At 47.0% G+C, this 26,117-nt stretch overlaps 1 protein-coding gene across 12 annotated transcripts in view; it reads right to left on the bottom strand.

Moving 5' to 3' along the window:
- The window catches only part of ZNF385A (zinc finger protein 385A), a 198,261-nt gene that overhangs the window by 71,788 nt on the left and 100,356 nt on the right, over positions 1-26,117 (bottom strand). For 4 of the 12 annotated variants that reach the window (XM_083599415.1, XM_083599407.1, XM_083599416.1 and 1 more), the window contains exon 2: positions 16,074-16,258. The exons of 1 other annotated variant lie outside the window; for it this stretch is intronic. In XM_083599415.1, the coding sequence (XP_083455541.1) occupies positions 16,074-16,258 (185 nt within the window). Of the gene's footprint in view, positions 1-637; positions 1,011-16,073; positions 16,259-18,615; positions 18,639-26,117 lie in introns of those variants that run through there. 7 more of the 12 variants (XM_083599419.1, XM_083599418.1, XM_083599420.1 and 4 more) reach the window with 5 other exon arrangements.

Genomic DNA, 26,117 nt, shown 5'->3' with positions numbered 1-26,117 from the left:
TCTGGAGGGCCACAAGTGCTTCAACCCAGGCTGAGACTAGATGGAAGAACCAGGGGGTGGCAAAACTGGGTCAAATGGATTTCAACAGATAACTAGCTACCCAGGAGACCCTTTCCTGCTCAGAAGGAAGCAATGCTACCTAGTGGGTAGAGCACCCCCCTGGTTTTCCCCCAAGGCAGTGCTCTGAGGGTCCTTTTACCTGAGTGTGGAGGGAGGAGAAATCCCAAGAGAAAACGGAGACTCCCCCCCCCCCCCGGCTCTGCAGAGGGATGGTGATTAAATGGTGAGGGGGGGGGTTTACGACACTGCTTCTCCCTCTTCCAAGCATCCCTGCTTACAAACTCTTCTCCCCGTCTAGGAAAGCAACGGAGGGAGGCAAGAGGCGGGGGAAACGGAGTCAGCGCAAGCTGGGAGAGGAGAGCCGACTCCGGCTGGCGGTGTTTTTGCATTTCCAGGGAAGCGGTGCAGCTGAATGGACCGGAGTGCGCGCAGTGGGGGGGAGTAACTTATTCCGTAGCCCCCGCCGCCGCCACCTACCTACGTCTAGAAGCCCCTCTCCCCCGCACTTCGGATCTCTCGCACCGCAACCCCCCCCCCCCAGCCGCTTAATCCGGATCAGGGCAGGCGCCTCTCTTACCCCGTGCAGCTTCAGTGCGCGCTGCCCGCAGCGGCCGAATCCCCCGGCGCATCCCGGCAGCCAGCGGAGAGAGTGCGAGCCGGGCGCCCGCCTCCCTTCCCCGGCTGGGGAGGAGCGACCGAAGGGGACTCCCTCCCTCCCTCCTTCCCTTCCCTCCCCCCCCACCCCCGGGCCGGACAAGCCCTGCCGCCCCGAGAGCCGGCGGGCGACGGGAGGGGGGAATGGATGGGACCCCCGTCGCCCCGGCAAATCCTGCAGGCGCTAGAAGGGGGCGCCCTCGGTAATTCTCCCCTTCTCGATCTCCTTCCCTCGGGATCGCCAGGTGATCTATTAGTGATCTCCTCTTCCAACTCCACTAGGCAGGAACTGCTTTGAACCAAGCTCTCAGCCCCGGGACCCTATCTGCAAGCGCTATGGAAGACAGGAGTGTTTCTGAGAGAGTGCAGAGTGCACTTCCGACCGCCCCGGACACGGGGCAGCTCTGATCAAACGGGGTTAATAAAATCCTAAAGAATACCATCACCCTCAACCTTTATTACGGTCCAGAGACCCAACAAATCGTTACAAAGCAATACACAATTCATACAGCCTACCTCCAGGTTAAACACGCATTTTGCTCAGAATAAAGGGCTCATTGGTTCTTGCAACCACCGATAAAAACTTTGCCACTGCTATGTTCTAGCGTTTGTCCGGTCTTCCAATAGGAACCTGACATAATGAGCCTCTGATTTTTCCAGGAAAGGTACCAGCAAGGGTAATATCAGTTCAGCCCTGGCTTGCTCATATTTTGCACAGTGCAACAAAATATGTTTTATGGAATCGATGTCTTGTGCACACAAGCAAAGTCTGTCCTGGTAGGGAACTCCTAAAGAATAAGTAGTATTTGTGCCATGCAGAAAATACTCCGCATGCAACTCTGCTCCTAGGATGCCCCCTCCAAAACCCCAATCTCAGAAATACCTATATAAGTAGCAGCCCAGGTATTAGAAACTCATCTCAATTTTATAGCTGGGGAACAAGGGCTTAAATAAGACAGTGTAATGTTTTGAGATCCTTATTTTCTCAGCTCATATTCTTTTCTATCCATCTGTAATCAGCCCCAGAGGCTATTTTCAGTGCCAGTACTTTAGCATTGTAACATGGTCAGTAACCGGAGGTCACTGAGCATGTACAGAGTGTTTTCCCTTCACCAGTGCCAGTGAGATCGAGGCTATATGCATCTACAATAAGTATGTCTCAATCAACTTCTGAGCAGGCATGCATAGCAGGCAGTGACTGGAAACAAAGCGGTGTGCTTGCCCCAAAACCTTTGCAGGTGGCCAGGGATATTGAAAGCGGGATTGTGTGGAACTGGCCCCCCCATACCATCACAAGCACAAATCATAATGAATGCACAATAAGAAGGGAATCTGGAAAGACCCTTACATATGGTTCTCAAGCTGTACCCTATCCATACAAAATATATCATTAAATATAAAAAATAAAAATGCATTCTCTAGGTTGGGGCCCAGCAACCCTATTTAGAAAAGGTAGCCTTTGATGCTACTATGACTATCACCACTAGCAGTCAAGCACTTTTAGGTCCATTTTACAGATGCAGAACTGATCAGAACAGTAACATGCAAGATGGATGCTTCCAAGATTATGCAATTTTTACATGTGCACAGACTCGGGGGTACAAGAATGAAGTGTGCTTTCAGTTTCAACTTGTGGGGTGCTGGGGGAGGAAATGTGCCTCAGATGTTAGAGATGACAAGCAGTAATACTTTGGGGATTTGGAATTCCTAAAAGGACTGGCCCCGCACAAATGAATTGCTTCCCTTCTCCTTGTGACTAGCTTGAGGAAAAGGAAAGACTGTGGAGATAAGAAAGAGTTTTTGGTTACCGATTCCCCATCTGAAATCTGAAGAAGTATATGATCCATTAGCAGGTCTACTACCTCTCCTGTTGTCTGCATGTAAAAGTCCAGACTTATTTCACATTAGGAAGAGAGAGGGAGGGAGAGAGAGAGAGAGAGAGAGAGAGAGAGAGAGAGAGAGAGAGAGAGAAAGAAAGAAACTGGCCTCTTTCTTTTAGCAGGCAAACTGCTTAAGGTATTTGTGCTACAAGGAGAGTTAAGTGACTTGAGTTAGCAAATCACTGGAAAAAAGCGAAAACAATTCAAACCCTAAAGGGGGGAGAGGGAGAGAGGGAGAGAGGGGGAGAGAGAGAGAGAGAGAGAGAGAGAGAGAGAGAGAGAGAGAGAGAACCCTTTCAGTGTAAACATTTTCACCTGAATGTGATTGGCAGGTAGGCTTCAAAGGACCATTGCACAAGCACCAATCATTTCACTGGAACCAGCTGTTGAAGCATTACTGAAAAGGGGAGCAGGCAACTCAGATGCAAAGATGGGCAAGCCATGTGTGCTCTGCAACAGGTGCAACCAGAACAGGGTGACTGGAAGAAACCCAGCTCCTTACTGAACATACACCCCAAAAAGTGTGGCAGGGAGGAGGAGGAGGAGGAGGAGGAGAGGGCAGCCACAATCTTTGGTGTAAGAAGACGGCACATTGCGCACCAGAGAGAGGGAGGGAGGGAGAGATCCCCACCCCCACCCCGCTTTCCATCTGTGAAATGTTGGGAGGATGTTTGCAGTCCTTGGGACAAGATACGTTTGTGACATGTGGCACTGTAGCAACAATCTCGTGAGGCATCTTCCATGCACCTAGGAGAGACACTTAATACGCATGGAACAGCTAATCCACACCACATCGGATCTGCATAAGCACAGCAGGCTCCTCCCCCTTCGCTGATATCTCATTACCGGGGATTTCACAAACATCCAAAACTCCCAAAGGATTTCTTATCCCAAGTGAAGGCTGGGTGAGTGGGGGCCATAGAGCCACACTTTTCCAAACTGAGCGACTTCCCCGCTCCCTGCTGCCAAAACCTTTTAGCAGCATAAGCATTCTGCGTGTAGAAATTAAACAGGCGAAACTTATCCTGTCCCTTCTGATAGATGCCAGGAAGAGATTAATCTGGAGCATTTTTACCTTCTAGATAGCTGTTAAAGGCATTGAAGCACTGCCAGGAATAAAAATATCAATGAAAGTAATTTCACTCCACAGGTGACCGGTGTGCAAGGCAGACAATGGGAGCCAATGGGCAGATCCATCCTCTCTGTTGGTACCTTGGAGTGTCGAAAACAGTGGTTCTTAAACTTGGGTCTCCAGTTGTTGTTGGACTAGAGCTCCCATCATCCCCAGTTTGAGAAAAAGGTAAAGGTAAAGGGACCCCTGACCATTAGGTCCAGTCGTGGCCGACTCTGGGGTTGCGGCGCTCATCTCGCTTTATTGGCCGAGGGAGCCGGCGTACAGCTTCCAGGTCATGTGGCCAGCATGACTAAGCCGCTTCTGGCGAACCAGAGCAGCGCACGGAAACGCTGTAGTTCAACAAACATCTGGAGGGCCACAGCTTACCCATCCATGAGCTTACTTGCACGAATCTTTTTTATTTAAGGCCTGCAGATTACCTAATTACCAGTTGCATGTAAAGAGGAAACATTCTATCACATGTGGTGGGAATGCAAAAAGGTGATATGTTTCTGGGAGATGATATATAACGCGTTGAAAAAAATATTGAAATATACATTTACAAAGAAACCAGAAGCATTTCTATTGGGAATGGTGGGAAGTGATATAAACAGAAAAGAATGTAAACTTTTTTTATATGCCGTAACAGCAGCTAGAATATTATTAGCACAGAAATGGAAGCAAGAAGAATTGCCGACGATTGAAGAATGGAGAATGAAGTTGATGGACTATGCAGAATTAGATAAATTAACAGGAAGGATCCGAAACCAACGGGACCAGAGATTTACCGAAGACTGGAGTAAATTTATGATATATATGAAAAGTATTTGTGATCAAGAAACGACGTTTGTAGGTTTGCAAGAAGTTCTGTGAGGAGTATTGTTAGAAATATTGTAAAATTGGAGAAGGGAAGATGATAGGTTAAGAGAGGTAAAGACAATATAAAATTAAGTAATGCATAAAAAGTGATTAAGACGGAAGATCATCGGAGGTGCTGATGGAAGTCCAAAAAGAATGTATTTGTTATAATATGTGGGATATGTTTTATAATTTCTATGCTAAAATTAATAAAAAATGTATTTTAAGAAAATTACCAGTTGCATGTAGATATCTATTGCGAGTTGCCCTGGAAGTAGAGAGCATCCTCTGGCGTCTGCCAAGAGCCAAAGGAAGAAGGACTGCTGTGGCAGTTAAGGAGCCATATCTGAGGATAAAGACCACAGCTTAGTGATAGAGCATCTGCTTTGCATTCTGAAGGTCTCAGGTTCATTCCCCAGCATCTCCAGATAAGGACTCCATCCTAAAGCCCCAGAAAACTGCTGTCAGTCAGTGTAGAAAATCCTGAGCGAGAGGGACCAATGGTCTAACACTGCATAAAGCAGTTTCCTCTATTCCTACCCAAGCAAGAAGACCAACAAGGAAAGACCAGAAGAGCTGCAACTGGGTATAAAGGCAAGTTTGTTCTAGTCTTGCCATTTTTTTACTTTGTAAACTTGAAGGCAGGGCTTCTCTCTCTGTCTGTCTGTGCACTATTTTGGGAGACAGTATCTGGTATGAAAAGCAGGATAAAAATATAATTAAATCTCAGGATTGGGCACTTGATCAGTCAGGAAAGATATAGCCTATCAACTGGTCCAATAATGGTCAAGAATTTAAAGTCTTGTCCTTGTTCTAATAAATGTTAATGCTTAATCACCAACAGACACTTGTACAGTGGTACCTCGGGTTGCAGATGCTTCAGGTTACTGATGCTTCAGGTTACAGACTCCGTTAACCCAGAAATAGTACCTCGGGTTAAGAACTTTGCTTCAGGATGAGAACAGAAATGGTGCTCCGGCGGCGCGGCGGCAGCTGGAGGCCCCATTAGCTAAAGTGGTGCTTCAGGTTAAGAACAGTTTCAGGTTAAGTACGGACCTCCGGAATGAATTAAGTACTTAACCCAAGGTACCACTGTAATAACTTGCAATGTTTCGTTGCGATTTTTTAAAACTTAAACAGCATTAAGGTAAGGGTTTGTTTTTTAAGAAAATAAAAATGTGAGCAATGTGATTGACCTTCTCTTTGTCTTTCATCCCGGAACACTAGTTTCACATTAAAGAAAACAAAACAAAGCAAAATAAAAAGAAATTATCATTTCAACACAGCCTTCAAGACGTTACACAACGTAACAGCGGGCCAATTCGGCAAACATCATGTATTCAAAGAATATTGATAATACTGGGCTGGTCAACTGAACAGCGTGCCAACCCTAATATATTAGGCCTTGCTCATGCCAGCATCTGTTTCATCTTAAAAGTCAGGAGTTGAATCCAGTAAATGTGCTTCCCAAGAAGAGTGAATTATCCACAGAACATAGCTGAGGCATTGCTGCAGCCCCTCTTCCATGCATACTATTTACACACATACTGGGGGCTCTCAAAGACCACTGCTCCATTAACTCAAGGGTGATGGTGCTGATGTTGTTGTTGTTGTAAGATAAGGTACTGTATTTTTCGCTCTGTAGGATGCACCCAACCATAAGACGCACCTAGTTTTCAGAGGGGGAATGCAAGAAAAAAAATATTCTTTAAAGGGAGCGCTGAGCAGAGCCTCTATGCATCCCAGACTCTGCTCAGCACTCCCTTTCACGAGCCACATGGAATTGGCTTCTGGCTTAGCCCCTCTGTCCCTTCCGTCACCTCCTTGGGGAAAAGCCCCCAAGAGCTGCACATACACTCCGTGCGGCTCTTTAAAGGGAGCGCGGCTCTTTGGGGCTTTTCCAGGAGGTGACGGAAGGGACAGAGGGGCTAAGCCAGAAGCTAGAACAGCAAGAGGGAGTGCCGCGCAGTGATCCCTCTTGCTGTTCTGGCTTAGCCGTGCAGCCTGCATTCGCTCCATAAGACGCACACACATTCCCCCTTACTTTTTAGGAGGGAAAAAGTGCATCTTATAGAGCGAAAAATACAGTATTTGCTGCCCTGTAGATAATGGTTCTGGGTGAGGCTGCTTCCAGACTCTGAAGCAGAGGTGGAGAAACTGTGGGCCTAAATGGACCCCAACTCCTTCCATCCCCCACCAGCACGGTCAATGGTCAGGGATTATTAGAGTCATGGTCCAACGACAACAAAATCCTTCTTCACCACTGCTCTTAGGGGTCAAAGGCAGTGTGGAAGCTGTTTTCGGGAAGGGATGCAAGAAGGAAGGAACGAAGGCAGGAGGGAGAACAGAAGAGTTTTGAGATGCTGCTGGTGACAGCTTGGAAGCGAGATTGGACGGGCCAGAAGGTTAATTCATCTTGGAAAAACGTTTCATCTTTGGGGAGAGCCAAGAGCAATTTTGAGAAAGTCTGTTTTTCTGTGCAAAGAGTTCCGAAGTCTGTGTGCTCCGGTACTCTCTGGAATAAAGCAACTATATTCCCCGGAGGGGGCGGGGAATAGAAGCTGGGGGGGGGGGCCACTAAAACAGAGCACCAAAGATTCTTTGGCTAGTCCTGCCCCAGGACATCCTGATCTCCACCCACCTTCAGTGCAGGGTTATTTGGGGCCAAACTCCATGTTACTGAAAAGATCCATGGTTAGATTTTCTGTCATGTTTATTTTTACTTAATGCAGCTGTGCGGAGGGGAGGCATTGAAATTTTATCTCTGCTTCAATCAGCCCCCTCTCCCCAAATCCTAGCCCAAAGCTGCCATTAGATGATATCTGATTCTCCCCCCTCCCCGTTTCTGCAGGGACTAATTAACATTTTGCTAGGGAAGAGAAGATTTAGATGGAGGAAACTGGCAAGAAGAAAACAGTGCTGCCCCCTCCTCCAGCTCAAAAAAAAATCATAACGCCCCATCTCTCCATGGTTGCATTTAAATAACAATCACAATAAAAACACCACTCTGGGAGATCTCGATTGCGGATTATTTGCTTAATGTGCAGCCTGGCCCGCAGGGTTCCACCTGGGATTATTTTGACCTGGGGAAGCAAGTGACGAGAGCGAAAACGAAGGAGGGCTCATTGGCTTTTGCCAACGTGGGTGTTACACGGTGTTGGAAACTCAGATACAGTGAGGGGGGAAAGTATTTGATCCCCTGCTAAATTTGCCCGTTTGCCCTCTGACGAAGAAATGACCAGTCCATAATTTTATGGTAGTGGCGCCCGCCCTGTGAAACGCCCTCCCATCAGATGGGAAGGAAATAAGCAGCTATCTTATCTTTAAAAGATATCTGAAGGCAGCCCTGTTTAGGGAAGTTTTTAATATTTAATGCTGTATTGTTTTTAACACTCAATTGGGAGCCGCCCAGAGTGGTTGGGGAGACTCAGCCAGATGGGTGGGGTATAAATAAATTATTATTACTATTATTAGGTAGGTTTATTGTAGCTGTATATAATCTAATCACCAATTGGCATCTTTAACCTAGGCTGCGGTCACCACAATGGAATGTCTAGGCACCGTTCCCTGCCCCCTAAGCGATTGTTGTTGCTGTTATTTCCATTTCTATTACCCTGTATATTTTAAAGAACAAATTTCAAAGTGGTTTACAGCACATTAAAACACCAAACAATCCAGAAAAAAACTAATTCAAGCTTCAAGGAAAATATTTCAGATCCTTCTCTAAGTGGCATTTTGTTCTCCCAAGTTGCCATCCTAGCATCTAGAGATCTCCACATGGTCACAACTGGACCCTTGGATAATATGTTTTGTTTTAATTTTGAATTAAAAAAAATATATTTTAAAAAAACAACAATTGGACCCATGCAAGTTGCAAAACGCACCTGGCGCCTGGCTAATTTCAAACACTGCTGGTCTTACAAGCAATGTCTTAAAAATCAAGCCAATACAAATTCCAAAAAATATATCTATTGCAGGCCATTTTCACTGTGATGTTATTCGAGGCATGTCAATTTCATTCTCAGGCAGGAATTCAGGGCAAACAGGAAACCCAGCAGGGTGGGCGCCTTGCAGCTTAATTTCATGTGACACTGAACCCGACTGCACGCGGACAGCTAGCAAGGGATAAAACAGTACAAAAGGGGGTGGAGAGAGAAGCAAAGGGGGGCACCCAACTCACGTTTGACTCTTTCGCTGCTCACCGCGGGCTCCAGCAGTCCTCAAAGGATTACCTTGGAGGGAATGTGGGCCTCAACAGGAAAAAAAGGAAAGTTTTTCCACCCCTGAGTTAAACGCTGACCTCTCACAGTGAAGAGTCATCAGTGGGGCTCTTAATAATTGAGGTCTTAAGTGGCCTACTTAACACACTAAAGGAAACATCAGGCAGGTGTGGTTTTCTGCATCAGGTGCACGCATGGCATCCCCTATAAAACCTGTGAAAGTCTTAGTCTTCTTTAGGAGGACTGTATGGTCATGCCATGGGGGGCCCCAAGTGTATGTGTGATTTAAATACAAAGAGGGGAAAGGCTCCCATCCGTTAACAGCACAGATCCACTCCACTTCCCAGTGGGGAGGAGTTGCGGTGGACTGCATGGCTGGGGGATCCCGGTCACGTCAGAGCCTGGCCAGCCAATCTGCTGGCTGGGGGGGGGGCATGGCTGGAGCCGTTTAAACAGAGGAGCGAGCCAGAGGACTTCCTCTTAGCTCGCTTCCTCAATCACCCACCCTCCCTCCCTATTTTGCAGGTTAGGCAATGACCTTGCTATGGACTTCGGTTGGTTGCCTTGGTTGTCCGAGGGGCCTGGTAGGAATTTTTCCATTTGGCAAACTGGCACTGGCCACTTGGTTTTCGCCTACCTCGTGGCAATCGTCACAATTTTGTTAGGGTTGCGGTTAGGCATTGTTTGACCTTGTATGGGGGAGGGGAGGTGTGGCCATCACCTGCCCCTCCATGCTTAAGGGTATTCCATTTAAGGAACCCGGGGGTGTTGATCTAGTCTGAAGCCCGGCTGGGGGCTAAGGCTTTGACACGACCCCGACGGAAACACCAGGGGGAGCTTGAGTTGGTTCGCATCGACAGGGCTCCCCCTACCGGTGGCTTACCCTTACTGGACTTCCTGCACAATGGGCAGGAGTCAGATATAGGTAAAGGTAAAAGGACCCCGACCATTAGGTCCAGTCGTGACTGACTCTGGAGCTGCGGTGCTCATCTCGCTTTATTGGCCGAGGGAGCCAGCGTACAGCTTCCGGGTCATGTGGTCAGCATGACTAAGCCGCTTCTGGCGAACCAGAGCAGCACACGGAAACGCTGTTTACCTTCCCGCCAGAGCGGTACCTATTTCTCTACTTGCACTTGACATGCATTCGAACTGCTAGGTTGGCAGGAGCAGGGACCGAGCAACGGGAGCTCACCCTGTCGTGGGGATTCAAACCGCTGACCTTCTGATCGGCAAGTCCTAGGCTCTGTGGTTTAATCCGCAGCATCAATGCCTAAGCCAATACCGCTCACATTCTGTAACTTCAATAAAGTTGTGGCCAAAATTTGCCCAATAACATAAACCTAATATCTGTGTCCTTGTGTGAGTTTTTCCAACGAGGGGGTAGCTGCGGGGTCTCGACACGCAACATGGGCCAAATGTGTGATTGCTTGTATTTCTGGATTTAACGCATTTGTGCCTTTAAGGATAGAGATATCCGGAGTGTAAGTTACCAGTGCTGCTGCTTTTCCAGTCCCAGTGCTGAAGTGACAAGGGAAGAGGACTTTGCAAGAATCCTCTCTTGCAAAGGGTCTAGGAAATCTGGATATCACAACCAGATTCTTCAGAAGAAGGAGGAAAATGTAAACCTTGGGAACTCAGGGATGGGGGGGGGGGTAGAATGTCAGAACAGGCCAAAGCTCAAGAAGAACAGAATGGCCAGAGACGCTTGGTATTGTTCTTGATGGCTTATCTAATTTTAAAGACATGTTCATTGTATATCATGCAAGCTTTGGAGCTGATCTGGATTCAGTTTACCCCATAGCCTGAATTCCTTTAAAACCAAGTCTTTAGGGGACAGCTAGATGGTCTGGGATAGGCAGAGACAGGCTAGCTTTCTGCAGATTTTCTGCAACCTGGTGTAGGGGAAGGCGATGGCGATGAGCAATGTTTGAAAGGGAAAGCAAGACTGTAAGTAGGAATGTTATCCCACACATTTAAAGCCAGGCCAAATGGTCAAATGTGGATTTCAAAAGGTGGGCTCCCACATTCCGGTTTGAAATTTTAGTCCCCGCTCCCACCAAAAAGCCCATCATGCCAGCTTAGTTGTAGCACTAAGGAGACTGTTCTATCAGCGCAAGCTTTTCTGCTTGCCCAATACAAGCTTACTCTCCAGGTGGCACAATGGGTCAGTGCATCTGACTGTTGACCAGAAGGTCGGTGGTTCGAGCCCAGGCCTGGGGCAGGATTCCTGCAACGAAGAGGGTTGGACTAGACGGTCCTCAGGGTCGTTTCCAACTCTACGATTCTTTGAGTCTTATGACTCTATAACTATCTCCCCGCTCCTCTCCTCCCCTGCACATGCACCCTCTTCTGAGGGATTTCCTAACCCTCCTGAATGGATTTGGAGGACACAGGCAAACCCCACCGCACTAGCGGAAGTCCTTATGCAGGCTTCTGCGAGCAGAACGAGGTAGTTGAAAACCTCCCTAGCGGGAGAGGCGAACGCACAAAAAGGATTAGAATGATTCTTTTGTGAAATCGCTTTGAGATATTTGATGGGAAGCAGTTCACAAACGAAAGCAAATAAAGTCGAAAAATAAACCGTCAACAATCCATCTCAGCAAAGTGACAAGAGTAACGATGTGGAGAATGTATTTCGTGGGATTGTTTGGAGTTTCCTTGATGTGGGTGGGGGAGCTCAGTTTGCAACTGGGAGATCCTGGGTTCCAATCCGTGCAGAACACAAAGCAGCAGCCTCAACCTGACATACCTCTCAAGGTTATTGTGAAGGTAAAGACAATCAGGGGAGTCCTCCAGGACTACAGGTCTCATCATCCTTGGCCATACTGGCCGAGGCTGATGGGAACTGGAGTCCGACTACATGCGGAGGGCACTCCCTGAGTGGCAGGTGTGGAAGAGAATTCATTAAAAAGTTTACCTTCTCCACGTTGCAGAGCTAAGCAACTCTACTATTTGCTGATACTGCTGCAAGAGAATTTGCTGCCCTGCACAGCGGGGTCCCGACTCTAAGGGGGACTCAGCCTGGGACAGATGGCCCTCCTGTTGCTTCTCATTTCCCAAGTATAAAGTCATCATTGCCTGGACATCCGCCATTCCAGGCAGATATGTCTGGAGAGAACCCACCATCCCAGCAAGGACATACAAGGGCTGTGGCTCCCCCTGCAGGCAGCTGCCTGGCAACACAGGAAGGAAACCCACTTCTTCCTTATTCTTGTACTTTTAATACATAAAAGGCTGAACTGGACCCCCAGCTCCAAAACCAGGTTGCTGAATTGCTGCAGAGCAGTGAGCGCAGTCTGCAGTAGGAGAAGCAGCAGGCGTGGCAGTTTAACCCTTTACCCAATTCAAAACACTTTCCCTTGCAATGTGGCAAATGTGCATTCTAGGAGGGATTTTTCGGGGGGGGGGGAGAAGGGGGGGAATGTCAACCAAGAAAAGGGTTAATGGCCCACCTGCTGCTTCTCTGCTGCAAACCTTGCTCCCTCTGCCAGCGGTTCCTGGAATTAAAGCTTTAGGTATAGTCTAGCAGGGTTTCAGCCTACTGATTACAGGCTGCAGACCTAATCTCTCTCTCTCTCTCTCTCTCAATCTATCACTGTCTCTATTTCTATATCCAGATGTGATTTTGGAAGGAAGGTAGATGGGATCAAAATAAACCCCCAAGTCACTCTAAAGCAGGGGTCAGCAAACTTTTTCAGCAGGGGGCCAGTCCACTGTCCCTCAGACCTTGTGGGGGGGCGGGCTATATTTTTTGGGGGAAATAATGAACAAATTCCTATGCCCCACAAATAACCCAGAGATGCGTTTCAAATAAAAGCACACATTCTACTCATGTAAAAACACCAGGCAGGCCCCACAAATAACCCAGAGATGCATTTTAAGTAAAAGGACACATTCTACTATGTAAAAACACACTGATTCTCGGACCATCCGCAGGCCGGATTTAGATGGCAATTGGGCCGGATCCGGCCCCTGGGCCTTGGTTTGCCTACCCATGCTCTCTTGCCTTCCCTGCAATCATGCAGTACAGCTTTCAGAGGGGTAGCAGTGCTAGGTTCTTGTAGCTAAAACCACCTAAAGGTTTGTGCACCTTCAAAGACTAATAAATTCTGGGTACCGGTAATTCTAAACTGCAGCTATGTGTATGACCCAGATCGAACACTGCTCCCATGTCTTCTCTACCAGCACTATTATAGGACTCAGCAATGTCATCTGCAACACCAGGAGTTCATTTGTCTGCACATCTTTCAACAAGATATATGTCGTCATCTGCCAACAAAGTCCTTCTACAGGCCCATTTCTATGCAAAAGTTTAAATGGCAATATTGAGAAACCAGTGGAGGAATATTTCAACCACTCTGTATCTGGCCATACTGGGACAAAGGACCTTCAAAGGAAGACTGCAGCATGAAACTGCTGAATTGTAATTCCTCAAGAGGTTCCGTGCTATCGCTAGCGGATTGAATCAGCACAATCACACTGCTTACGTTAATTGGCTTACCAATGCCAGGATGTCTGTGCTATCATCACATCTGTGCCTGCCTGTTTGTTTTGTGAATGGCCACTATTAAGGATATAATCATCACCATCTGTACCCTCTGCTGCACTTCCTTCCTTCTGACCGCACTGATTACAATTATACACACCCATATTCCTGCAGCTCGGAATAACACTTCATGCATCTGATTAAGTAGATTGTAGTCCAAGAAAGCTTATTCCATTAAAAAGAAAAATAGCCTTTAGGGAGCCAGTAGCCAGTACAGCTTTTCATATCTCCCTCTCTCCCTCCCTCTCTCTCTCTCTCTCTCTCTCTCTCTCTCTCTCTCTCTCTCTTCTCCAGCAGAGGTCACTCCAACATAGGCAAAGAGACCAAATGACTAAACGCACCATCACCAGCTGAGAATACCTGCCTCCCTCCGTGCAGGAATGGGAATGGAGTCACTGCAAAAGAGCCCGATTACTGCTCTTTAACACATACACGTGTCTTTGTTCCTAACCAATGACCTGAGCACAATCACTGATCTCCAGCTGTCCCCCGAGATGGATACGAGAACTCTCCACAAGGCGGCAAATTGTTACCAGGCATGCTCACGTGGTACTTCGTATCTTAAAGGCCAGGCACACATGCAGTGAAGAGGAGGCTGCCCTCAAAGGTGTACAGCAGGGACGGGGAACCGGTGGCCTTCCATCAACCCCAGCCAGTGTGGCCCATGGTCAGAGATGATGGGAGTTGTAGTCCAGCAACATCTGGTGGTGGTGGGGAAACCCATTCCTGGCATACAAGTTGAGGTGGTCTGATGGGCAAAAGATTCCCTCAGGCTCCCTTCCCTCCCTCTACAATTCTATGATGCACCACGCATGTGGTGGATCTGATCTCCTCAACCCACATACATTAAAGGCTATGTTCCTTCATGAGAGCCAGTGTGGTGGAGTGGTTAAGAGCGGTGGACTTGTAATCTGGTGAACCGGGTTCGCTTCCCTGCTCCTCCACATGCAGCTGCTGGGTGACCTTGGGCTAGTCACACTTCTCTGAAGTCTCTCAGCCTCACTCACCTCACACAGTGTTTGTTGTGGGGGAGGAAGGGAAAGGAGATTGTTAGCCGCTTTGAGACTCCTTAGGGTAGTGATAAAGCGGGATATCAAATCCAATCTCCTCTTTTTCTTCTTCACCTGTTTGTGTTAGACCCTTCACCTATTTGTGGTACCAACCTGCCATTACAGTGGTACCTCGGTTTAAGAACAGTCCAGTCTAAGAACGATTTGGTTTACAAACTCCGCAAAACCGGAAATAGTGTCCTGGTTTGAGAACTTTACCTCGGTCTAAGAACATATTCCGAATGGTGGAAGGGCACCGGCGGCGGGAGGCCTTATTAGGGAAAGTGCGCCTCAGTTTAAGAATGGTTTTGGTTTAAGAACGGACTTCCGGAACGGATTAAGTTCGTAAACCGAGGTACCACTGTATTATTATTTTTTACTAGCCTGACAAGACAGACTGAAAAACTAGCAAACTTCCAAAGCCAGCGAAACTCCCAAGCAAGGCTAGTGAGTCCCAGTTTCCCTATAGAACCTGACTCCCAATAACTTGCTGAAGCCTACCCATTTTTCTGCTGCAGCAGTGAGTGGGCAGAGGAAGGAAACCATTGACCGAGTGCCAAGATGCTTTGGAGTGCATGTAAACACTTGACAAGCCAGTTGTCCTCCCCCCACCACCCCCCACACCGGCAGAAGCATGATAGTTAATCTCAGGGTCATAGGTGGGAGCTCCATGTTGGGCAAAATATTCCTGCACTGCCGCAGTTTGGACTAGATGACCCTTGTGGCCCCTTCCAACTGTGCAGCTCTATGATTTGAGATCTCTTGTGATTTAAGGAGATGTGGTGCTGCAGCCTCCTTAAGTGACCTATTTGAAGTGTGTGCTTAAAGCAGGCATAGCTAGCTTCCCTGGCCGGGGTATATGTTCAGCTCTCCCCTGGAGGCTGATCCATTTGGCTCACCCACCAACCCCAGCGTGGCCCCCAGCCAGCCCCCACCTGACTGCCTTCAGAACATGGTGTTGATAAAGCTAAGGTTGCAGCTTTGATCCCCGTATGAGACAGGTAATAATAATAATAATAATAATAATAATAATAATAATAATAATAATTTATTATTTGTACCCCGCCCAACTAGCTGGGTTTCCCCAGACACTCTGGGCGGCTTCCAACAAAGATTTAAAATACATTAAAATGTCACACATTCACATGTCTTCTAAATGTTAGGTAGTTGTTTATCTCTTTGACATCTGGTGGGAGGGCGTTCCACAGGGCAGGCGCCACTACCGAGAAGGCCCTCTGCCTGGTTCCCTGTAGCTTTGCTTCTCGCAATGAGGGAACTGCCAGAAGGCCCTCAGCGCTGGACCTCAGCGTCCAGGCAGAATGATGGGGGTGGAGACGCTCCTTCAGGTATACTGGGCCGAGGCCATTCAGGTATACTGGGCCGAGGTGCATATTGCAGGGTTTGCAGTAGATGACCCTCAGGGTCCCTTCAACTCTATGATACAACCTGCCATGAGCTCTCTGACGCCACCTACTGTTGATCTCCCTGCCTTCCACCCTACCAGTCCCAAACGGGCCCCAGCCACCACTTATCTCCAGGGCTAACGTAACCCCTCCCGCACCTTCATCTGTGAGCCCTGGGTGCCTCACCTGGCATTCCCAGGGGCCAGGTGTCCAGGTCAAAGCCCCTTTCTCTGGTGGGGGCAGAGGAAGAGAAGAAGGAAAGTAGGAGGAGTTATACAAACAGTCCTACCCGAGCCTGTACCTCCTGGGCCGGAAGCAGCCACGGCCTTACCGTGTTGAAACCAGCGAAGAGGCCCACGGCCGGCTGCGCCTCCATAGGGAACGACAGGAAGGGCTTGAGATCGAGGGGTTGCTGCATCATGGCAGGTGGTGGGCGCAGGATGGCCGGGATTGGGCCCGCCCGGCTCAGGCTGCCTAGGCAAGGAGAGACAAGGGGAAAACATCAATAGTTTGCCCTGTGATGTGGGCGATGCAGGGGGTCAGGGTAAAGGGCAGAGGAAAAGAGGCTAGGACCAAATGATTTTAAACTTGCACAGATTTTACAAACGAAAAGGACTTTCTCAAAGAGACTTGTGGAGTGTATAAAAAAAAATGCAGTAACAACAATCCATGAAAGCAGCAGCAAGGAACGCAAATGAAAGCTTAGGCTGAACAAGAGCAAAAATGAATGGTTGAAGATTTAAATCAAGCTATTATCAGCAACGCTGGACATTTCCAAAGAGCACAATAACTGGTTGTTGCACATATCAATATCTCAAACTTAAAAACATCCAAATTCCCAGACAGGGCTTCACATTTCAAATCTGCAGAAAACTCATCTCAGACTATGCGTTTCAGATCCGAGCTTGAATCCAACATTATTTTTAATTTGGGGAGTGGGGTTGGACGAGAGAAATCTTTTCAAGTTAAACACAGATTTTGAAGGGTTTGGGTGGGAGGTTTTTTTATGTTCCTTTGCAGCATAGATGAGATTGGCCCATTTTATTCTCACGCACCACAATCTTGCAAAGTAGGTTATGTCAAGACGGGGGGGGGGGGGGGGCTTCCACATGTCAGTTTACTGTGGACTCGGTGCTGCTCATATTCAGCACATAAACACACAAATCCTGTATAAACAGCAGCTCCAGATTAAACGGGTAAAATATAGGATGGCATTTTGACAAGGACGAGGTTGTGTGTGGACACTGTGCAGAACTTGCATGCCCAGTCAGCATCAAGTCCACAATAAATTGCAGAAACACTCAGAGAGAGGTACCCAAGTGGACTTCATACTATTTAAACCCTGGGTCTACCCAATGGTGTCCAACATACTGTTCACTACATTACAGCATGCTGAATTGAGCACACACGTGCTAGCTATGTATTTCATGCACATATCTGTCGAAGGAAAGCAGCAGCATAAATGAGAGAGTTTGCAGGTTTGCACACCTAATAAATTAGGCCTAGGCGCCAATGTCCTGTGGCACGCTAGCTGGTTGTACCTGTCAACCGCTACTGTCACAAGCAAAAGCAGGTTCTACAAATACTCTTGTGGGTGGCAAGTGGATCCCAGGAATCAAAACCTGCATTTACCTAGCACAGTCAAGATGTTCATTGCCACCTTGGCTTTTAGAAACAGACATGAAAGATATCCCAGAACAGCCAAAATAAGAGAACCTAATGGCTGTTCTGTGGAAGAATGGAAGCCCTTTTTGGATTACTTAAAGAAATACTTTAGCATGATGAACTCACAAGCGGGATGTGAACTATGAGCAACAGAAGGAATGAGAGTATTGTATTGTTGTTATGGTGTAGGGCCTAGACTTGCTGATCAGAAGGTTGGTGGTTCGAATCCCCGTGATGGGGTGGGTTCCCGTTGCTCGGTCCCTGCTCCTGCCAACCTAGCAGTTCGAAAGCACATTAAAGTGCAAGTAGATAAATAGGTACCGCTCCGGTGGGAAGGTAAACGGTGTTTCCGTGCGCTACTCTGGTTCACCAGAAGCGGCTTAGTCATGCTGGCCACATGACTTGGAAGCTGTACGCCGGCTCCCTCGGCCAATAAAGCGAGATGAGCGCCACAACCCCAGAGTCGGTCACGACTGGACCTAAGGTCAGGGGTCCCTTTACCCTTTACCTTTCCTAGGGTGCAGCAGAGGGGGAGAAATAAAAACACCATGGAAAACAGGGTGGGAAGTCAACAGAACAAAACAAAGAATTATTATGTATTGGAGTGTGTATGTTAAACTTTTGAAAGTTGCAAAAATAATTGAATTAAAAAGGAAACTATGGCCCTCTAGTTGCTGTTGGGCTTCCAGTTCCCATCAGACCCAAGAAGCATGGCCAGTTGTCAGAGAAGATGGGAAATGATGTCCAGCAACATCAAGAGCCTGAAAGGTTTGCTATCTCTGTTCTAGGGATTCTTTTAGCAAGCACACTCAGCCGCGCTCCCCAGCACAGTGAGTCTTGGGGCTATGACTGATAAGTCCTTGCACATGGCAAACGGGTTGGCTTGGGTGCCATAAACTTACCTTGCAGCTTTACACGACAGGGTGCAAATCTGCAGCACAAACTTGGAGCGCAGCAGCAAACTATACAGTTAGGGATGTTTTGAACTGGTTCAGCCCACCTAGAGCCAGATAGCCAATGGAAACACTGCAAAGTGTCTGACATCTGTGGAGTTCCCCCCAAAAAAGGCTTCTGCATGGGCATGCGTATTCCCTCCACCACCACAATCACACCGCCAAAAAAACAAAGAAAAAAAGCTGTTTCTCCCTCCCTCCTCGATTGCTTACATAACCATTTGTGCAGCCAGCCGTCAGTCCTGGAAAGTTCAGTGGTAATTGCACATCATCTAGTCGCCACTGTAAAGGCGGAAAAGAGCAACAGTGAAACTGGCATTCTTTCGCTCCCTGCTCTGCACTAAGCTGGGAGATGCCTTTTCACTGTGGAGGTGAAATTGAAAAGGGGTCTTGAGGTGAGCAGAAGAGGAATTGGTCAGTTTTGCCAGCGCTCTTCGCAGCCTCTGTCGGCAAATCCCCAAACTTGTACAAGGCGTTGAACATCCATTGCGACTTGCCGGGCGCCCTCTGCAACGTATTTCTACTGATAAGGACCCCTAACAAAGTCACAAGGGAAGATTTTCTATTTCCCCAAAGCCTTGGTGTGCCTGGATGTGTCCTCCTAGAGCTTAATTCAGTGATGAAGCAAAGCAGCAGAATGCATTAAGTAAAACACAACTGTGACGCCGCAAGGAGAGAGAGAAATCAGACCCAGACACTCACTGGTCCGTGGTTTTTGGGCCGTTTCCAACAGCAAGGTCATGAACAATCTCACAATGGAGGAGGAAGTGGATCATTACAGTATTGTGCAAGGGGATTGCAAGAGGGCTAAGATTGTTAGAGCTTATTTGAGCTAGAGAATAATTTGAGAAATGGGAAGGTGCTGGGGTGGGGTGCTAAAGCCTGCATCAGCTGCAAAATTCAAGCTTTGTCAGAATTTCAGGTTTCATTTTTTAAAAGCAAGTTTCTAGACCTTATGGCTGCAAATATATAAATATATATTTAAATTATATGTTTGTATATATGGCAAGAAGCCTGCTAACAGTGTGATCCGGTACATGCCTACTTAGAAGTAAGCACTGCTGAGTTCAGTGAGGCTTACACAGCCTAAACCTCAGAAGCAAAAGGGGTAGCTGAGTAAGTTTTAATAACAGGATATGCTTGCCCTTCATAGTTCCCACCTCTACATACCCCACCCCATAACTAACAAACCAGAATACGTAATGAAGGATAGTGAATAAAATAAAATGCAGAATAAGTAAGGCAGTCTGCAAAAGCTTGCATACAGGTTGCAAAATTCAACCTCTCTGGATGCAGAACTTGGATTTGCCTGGGTGCATAACTGGATTATGTCTGTATGACACCCAGTCCTGGGTATACACTTGTACAGATGTTATAATATATACCAATGCAGCACATTTATGCAAATCAAGTGAAGCTGCAGCACAGCTGCAAGTATTAAATGATTAATTGCTGTGTTTATATCAACCACAAGCTTAACATGCAGGTGAAAAGTCCCCACCGTCAACACATTGCCAGATCAGAGGAGCTGACAATAAGGAAACTCTGGCGTTATGCACTTTCGTAAAGGCTCATCTATATCCAGAAGGGCCGACACCATCCTCGCTGTTCCACCTTTAATGTCCTCACACCCAGCTTTGCCTTCTGGCCTCTGTAAAGGGTGGCAGATAGCTGAACACAGCAAAACAGTAACATAAAATTATGACGCTCCCTTCAAAAGCCTCAAAAGGGCTACCAAGTATACAAACGAACTTAAATGCAAGTGATTGATTGACCGATTGCTTAAAAGCCAGACAGTTAATCGATTTGGAACAAAAAACCTTTGCTTCGGATGAGAGACCTAACTTGCATATGATATATCAATGTGCTTATTCGCCACGCAGAATGAAGGCTTCTCTTGCTCTGAGCACAAACAGAACTGACATTTGTTAGGCCTGAATCCATAGAGAATATCCATCGTTTTTGCTACTGGACTTTCACAGCTGTGGCTTTGACTCCAAAGCTGCTCCCCTCACCTTAGGGGCTTACAGCGCCTGCTGAACTGATGTGCTACACAGCCTGGGAATGACAGTGTGAGAGCAAGGGGGCTGCTAAACTGGTTTGCTGCCTGGTCATTCAGAGACAGAGCAAACAAGAACAAGGCAAACTGTCATGCGTGGACTGCACAGGCATACAACAACTGATCAGTAGACCCTACAAATGTCCCTATTTCCCAGGGACAGCTCCGGATTTACAGATGCCATCCTGGTTTCTGATTTGATCCCAGAATGTCATGCTTTTCTTTGTTGTTGTTGCTGTTTAGTCGTTTAGTCGTGTCCTACTCTTCGTGACCCCATGGACCAGAGCATGCCAGGCACTCCTGTCTCCCACTGCCTCCCGCAGTTTGGTCAAACTCATGTTCGTAGCTTCGAGAACACTGTCCAACCATCTCATCCTCTGTCGTCCCCTTCTCCTTGTGCCCTCCATCTTTCCCAACATCAGGGTCTTTTCCAGGGAGTCTTCTCTTCTCATGAGGTGACCAAAGTATTGGAGCCTCAGCTTCAGGATCTGTCCTTCCAGTGAGCACTCAGGGCTGATTTCCTTCAGAATGGATAGGTTTGATCTCCTTGCAGTCCATGGGACTCTCAGGAGTCTCCTCCAGCACCGTAATTCAAAAGCATCAATTCTTTGGCAATCAGCCTTCTTTATGGTCCAGCTCTCACTTCCATACATCACTACTGGGAAAACCATAGCTTTAACTATACGGGCCTTTGTCAGCAAGGTGATGTCTTTGCTTTTTAAGATGATGTCTAGGTTTGTCATTGCTTTTCTTTAGGACGTCCCTATTATCATCGGGAAAATGTTGGAGGGTATGGAGTTATGCGACCCATGAGCCAAGGAGATAAGCAACTCTACAACCTTTAGAAGACATGTAAAAGGTAGCTTTATATAGGGAAGTTTTTAAAAAAATGTTTTTAATGCCTTTGCTTTGTACATTGCATTCTTTCTGGGACAGCTGATGACTTAGTGTGTTGCGGGCAGGGCAGGGGTCCTTCCTCCGAGTAGGGCTGATTTGGCATGGCACACTGGCCAGATAATAATAATAATAATAATAATAATAATAATAATAATAATAATTTATTTATACCCTGCCCAACTGGCTGGGTTTCCCCAGCCACTCTGGGCGGCTTCCAATGGAATATTAAAAACACAATACAGCATTAAACATTAAAAACTTCCCTAAACAGGGCTTCCTTCAGATGTCTTTTAAAAGTAAGATAGTTGCTTATTGCCTTGACATCTGCTGGGAGGGCATTCCACAGGGCAGGCGCCACAACCGAGAAGGCCCTCTGCCTGGTTCCCTGTAACCTCACTTCTCGCAGCGAGGGAACCGCCAGAAGGCCCTCGGTGCTGGACCTCAGTTCTTTGGTCCAAAGGCAGCCTGGACCTTAAGTGGTCCACAATGTTCTCTTTCCTGTCACATGGCACTGGCCTAGGAATGGGCAAGTTTCTCAGTTTTTAGTTTCTCTGTTTAATAGGACGTCCCTATTTTCATTGGAGAAATGTTGTAGGGTATGAACAGATCAAGTACAGTAGCTGGTGTCGGGTGCAGACATCCGTTGAGGATGCATAGAGAAGATCACACCTGTGCGGAAGAATAACCAAAAGAAGAATAACCTTTACAGCTTTCACACAGAGGGTGCCCCCAAATGCCCATTTGCAAGTGACGGCAGCTCTATGCGAAATCTGTAACTTTTGCAAGTTGCAAACCCTGTGGAACACTCCCCACTCTCTTAAGAGGGAGGTTCACAACATTAGGGCCTTTTTGTTTTTAGATCTGAGCTGTGGTTTGAACAAATCATTTAGATTCTTTGCCTTTTACTTTATATAGGGATATCTCTTGTCTTCCTTCTTATTTATGCTCTGGCAGGATCTCTGCAGGTGAACTCACTGATACAGGGTTATGATTATAAAGGTCGCTCACAGCTCCTCAGACTCCTTGCTGACAACCTCGCTGTTTTTTCAGATCCCCAAATGCCTCTTCCGCAAGAGAAATTGGCAAATTTAGCTCTGTGACAGGGCTGGGCATTAATTTTGATAAATTGGAGACAATGTTTTGGAAGCTGGGGCCAAGAACATGGCTGTTTATTAGGTGGCGCTTTTGGTATCAAGGTGTGTCTGACTTCCCTGAAATACCTGGTGGTTCATATGTCACAGGATTTGTCTGGACGTAGGTTGAATTATGTACCTGTTTTGCAATGTATTACATATGATTTATGATCCTGGCATCCTGGCATCCCCTCAATTTATTCTTATTAGTCAGGATTGCTGCTATTAAAATAATAGCCCTCCCACGACTTCTTCTTTTCTTCCAAGCCCTCTCAATTTTTATCTCCGACAGGATTATGAAACAACAGCAATCAATTTTGAACCGTTTTATTTTGTGAAACAAGAGGGCAAGATGACCGACCAAACTTCCTTACGCTAAATCTCAAGTTGGGGCGAGTGTGGGTGTGAGAGACAGACAGACTGTATTTTGATGCCTTTCAATTAGGGCAGATTCTTTTTACGGTGTCTTGGGGTCAAGACTAAAACTTGGGTAGGGTTGGACACAATGAATGAAATCAACAGCTCCTTAATAATAATAATAATAATAATTTTATTTATACCCAGCCCTCCTCAGCCAAGACCGGGCTCAGGGCGGCTAACAACCAATAATAAAAACAAGTTGGTTGAAATACAACTTAAAAAACAAGATTAAAATACAACACTAAAACATTAAAATGCAGCCTCATCACAGGAGGAGAAAGGAAAAAAGAAAGAGGGGGAGGGAATCAAATTGATTCCAAGCCAAAGGCCAGGCGGAACAACTCTGTCTTACAGGCCCTGCGGAAAGAAATCAGATCCTGCAGGGCCCTGGTCTCATGAGACAGAGCGTTCCACCAGGCTGGAGCCAGTGTTGAAAAGGCCCTGGCTCTGGTTGAGGCTAATCTAAGTTCCTTAGGGCCCGGGACCTCTAGGGTGTTGCTATTTACGAACCTTAAGGTCCTCCGTGGGGCATACCAGGAGAGGCGGTCCCGTAGGTACAAGGGTCCTAGGGCACTTCTTTCCCTACCAGCCACCCAAGTAATGTGGAAGAAAGTGACAAATCCTTTCTTTCATTGTTCAGTTTGGCACAAATGGCACAAGAAATGAGAACCCTTTCTTTTTGCAGTGATCACTCTCCTATTTCATCTTCCATATCAAGCAAGTGTGCTCTGAGTTCCATAATGCACAAAGTGGGGCTGCCACACTAGTTGCAGGACGTCTTTGATCGATCTATCCCTTTGTCGGCACAACAAGTTACAGATAAGATTACGGGCACTTCTACTAACTGACTGAGGATTCACTAAATTAGCTCGTTTTTGCAGGAGCCTTCTGTTGAGAGAACAGCAACTACCGTAAGTCCCCACACAGCTTATAAACTTCTCGTTGCTACCTCTCCAGAGTGCAGAAGAGGCATGGTATTCTACTGAGGACCACCTTTTCTTCTTTTTCTGGCCTTATGGTCCTTTGGGAGAGAGGTACTGGACAGGAAGTAGGTCCTGGTCTTTGGAATAACCTTTGGACCCCTAAGCCCCTGTCCTCTGTTTCAGCCACCATGCGTGAGAACTCATTGAAGACTGCTCACCACTGGTGTTGCACTCCATTCTTGCTTGCCAGAGTTCAAGCACTGGGCAATGCCGTTTATGTTGGCAGAAGCGCAATGAGAAGGGGACTTGACGGCACCTCTGGTGGGCTTGTCCAGGGGTAGGCGTCTTTCGGGAACACGTGGTGAAACAAATTGGGGTTATTATTGGGGAAAGTGTGATGTTGGAGTCCAAATTGTGTTTGCTATCAGTGTTTGAGGAGAGTAATGTAGCTATTGTGGGAAAATAACTAGTAATTTATTTAATGGTCCTAGCTTGATTGGTCATTTCACAGGGCAAGAAAGATTCTTCACGCATTACTTTGGATAGATGGCATTCAAAGGCATTATTTATTACTGTTTGAGAGAAGCTAACCCATCATTTAAAGACTCTTAGAGCCCAGGCAGAGCCAGAGAATTTTGCCGCAATTTGGTGGGAGTTTTATCTCATACACGAGGATGAACAACCATTTCAGCCTTTCATTCCATCTGAGTTTATTGGACAGAATTTTTAAACTTTTGCTCATTGTCCTTTTGATCCTTTCCTCTGTTAGCTCAGTGGATGCCCTGGGTATTATTAGATGTACTGTAAGAATACGTTACAGCTACTGTTTTAGGTCACCCTCTTGAAGGTACGTCGTATCATCCTGCCTGCTATTTATGATTTTCTTGCCTTTTTATTTTTTTTAAAGGCAAGTAAAGGTGGGGGTGGGGAAGAAGGCTTGTTGGAGGTATATACATTTGTGGATGGTAGAGAGAAAGTGGATAGAGAGCAGTTTTTCCCCTTTCTCACAAATCTAAAGAACAGGGCTCATCCAAGGAAGCTGAATGTTGGAAGATTTGGGACAGGCAAAAGGAATCACTTTTTCACGCAGCCCATAGTTTAACCGTGGAACTCACTGCCACAAGATGTGGCAACAGCCACCGACCTGGACGGCTTTGAAAGAGGATGGGGGGGGGGGAATGGATGATAAGGCTATCAAGCTATTAAAGCAATCAGCCTTCTTTATGGTCCAGCCTTCACTTCCATACATCACTACTGGGAAAACCATAGCTTTAACTATACGGACCTTTGTCGGTAAGGTGATGTCTCTGCTTTTTAAGATGCTGTCTAGGTTTGTCATTGCCTTTCTCCCAAGAAGCAGGCGTCTTTTAATTTCGTGGCTGCTGTCACCATCTGCAGTGATCATGGAGCCCAAGAAAGTAAAATCTCTCACTGCCTCCATTTCTTCCCCTTCTGTTTGCCAGGAGGTGATGGGACCAGTGGCCATGATCTTCGTTTTTTTGATGTTGAGCTTCAAACCATATTTTGCGCTCTCCTCTTTCACCCTCATTAAAAGGTTCTTTAATTCCTCCTCACTTTCTGCCATCAAGGTTGTGTCATCTGCATATCTGAGGTTGTTGATATTTCTTCTGGCAATCTTAATTCCGGATAGGTGATTCTACGTTACTGGAATCCAATTCCCATCATCTCTGACAGTTGGCTATCCTGGCTGAGGTTGATAGGAGCTGGAGTCAGGCGACATTCAGAGAGCACGACATTGGCTACCCTTGGGCTACATGGCGGCAAGTTGTCACTGCTTTGTGTCATCATAAAGCCTACCAGTTGGAGGACAAAGCTTCCTGTCTACCTCGTAAGGGCTTGCTGGAGGGAAAACCAGCTGCCAGGATTCATGAGAGGTTCCCTTGCTTCCATATGCTAGCTTTTGCACCCCCAAAAGCGACCAAAAATGCCACACCAACTTCCCAACGTGGATGGTGAAGTTGGAGGAAGCATTTCAGCTCAGCCCCAGCTTTCACCCCAGAGATGAAAGGACAGAACAACGCCGCTCTCTGCATTCACAAAGAATCATAGGCAGTTTTCAACATCATACCCAAGGTGCAGAGTAACTTTGATTCTAGCCTCCCCCACCTACCTCTGTGGTCTTCGCCCTGGCAGAGGAGAGCAACGGTGCAACAGGAAGTGAGGAACCAGCCACAGAGATAGAGGGTCAGCTGTCCTTGCAGCGACTGCCTTCTCGGTTCCTGTTACAGGCACGAGGGAGAAGCCCATCCCCATCAGCCCTGC

This window comes from Podarcis filfolensis (assembly GCF_964270895.1).
Source record: "Podarcis filfolensis genome assembly, chromosome: 2".
In the NCBI taxonomy this organism is placed as follows: domain Eukaryota; kingdom Metazoa; phylum Chordata; class Lepidosauria; order Squamata; family Lacertidae; genus Podarcis; species Podarcis filfolensis.
The sequence above is the reverse complement of the archived record's forward strand: the minus strand, read 5'-3'. Positions and strand labels throughout refer to the sequence as shown.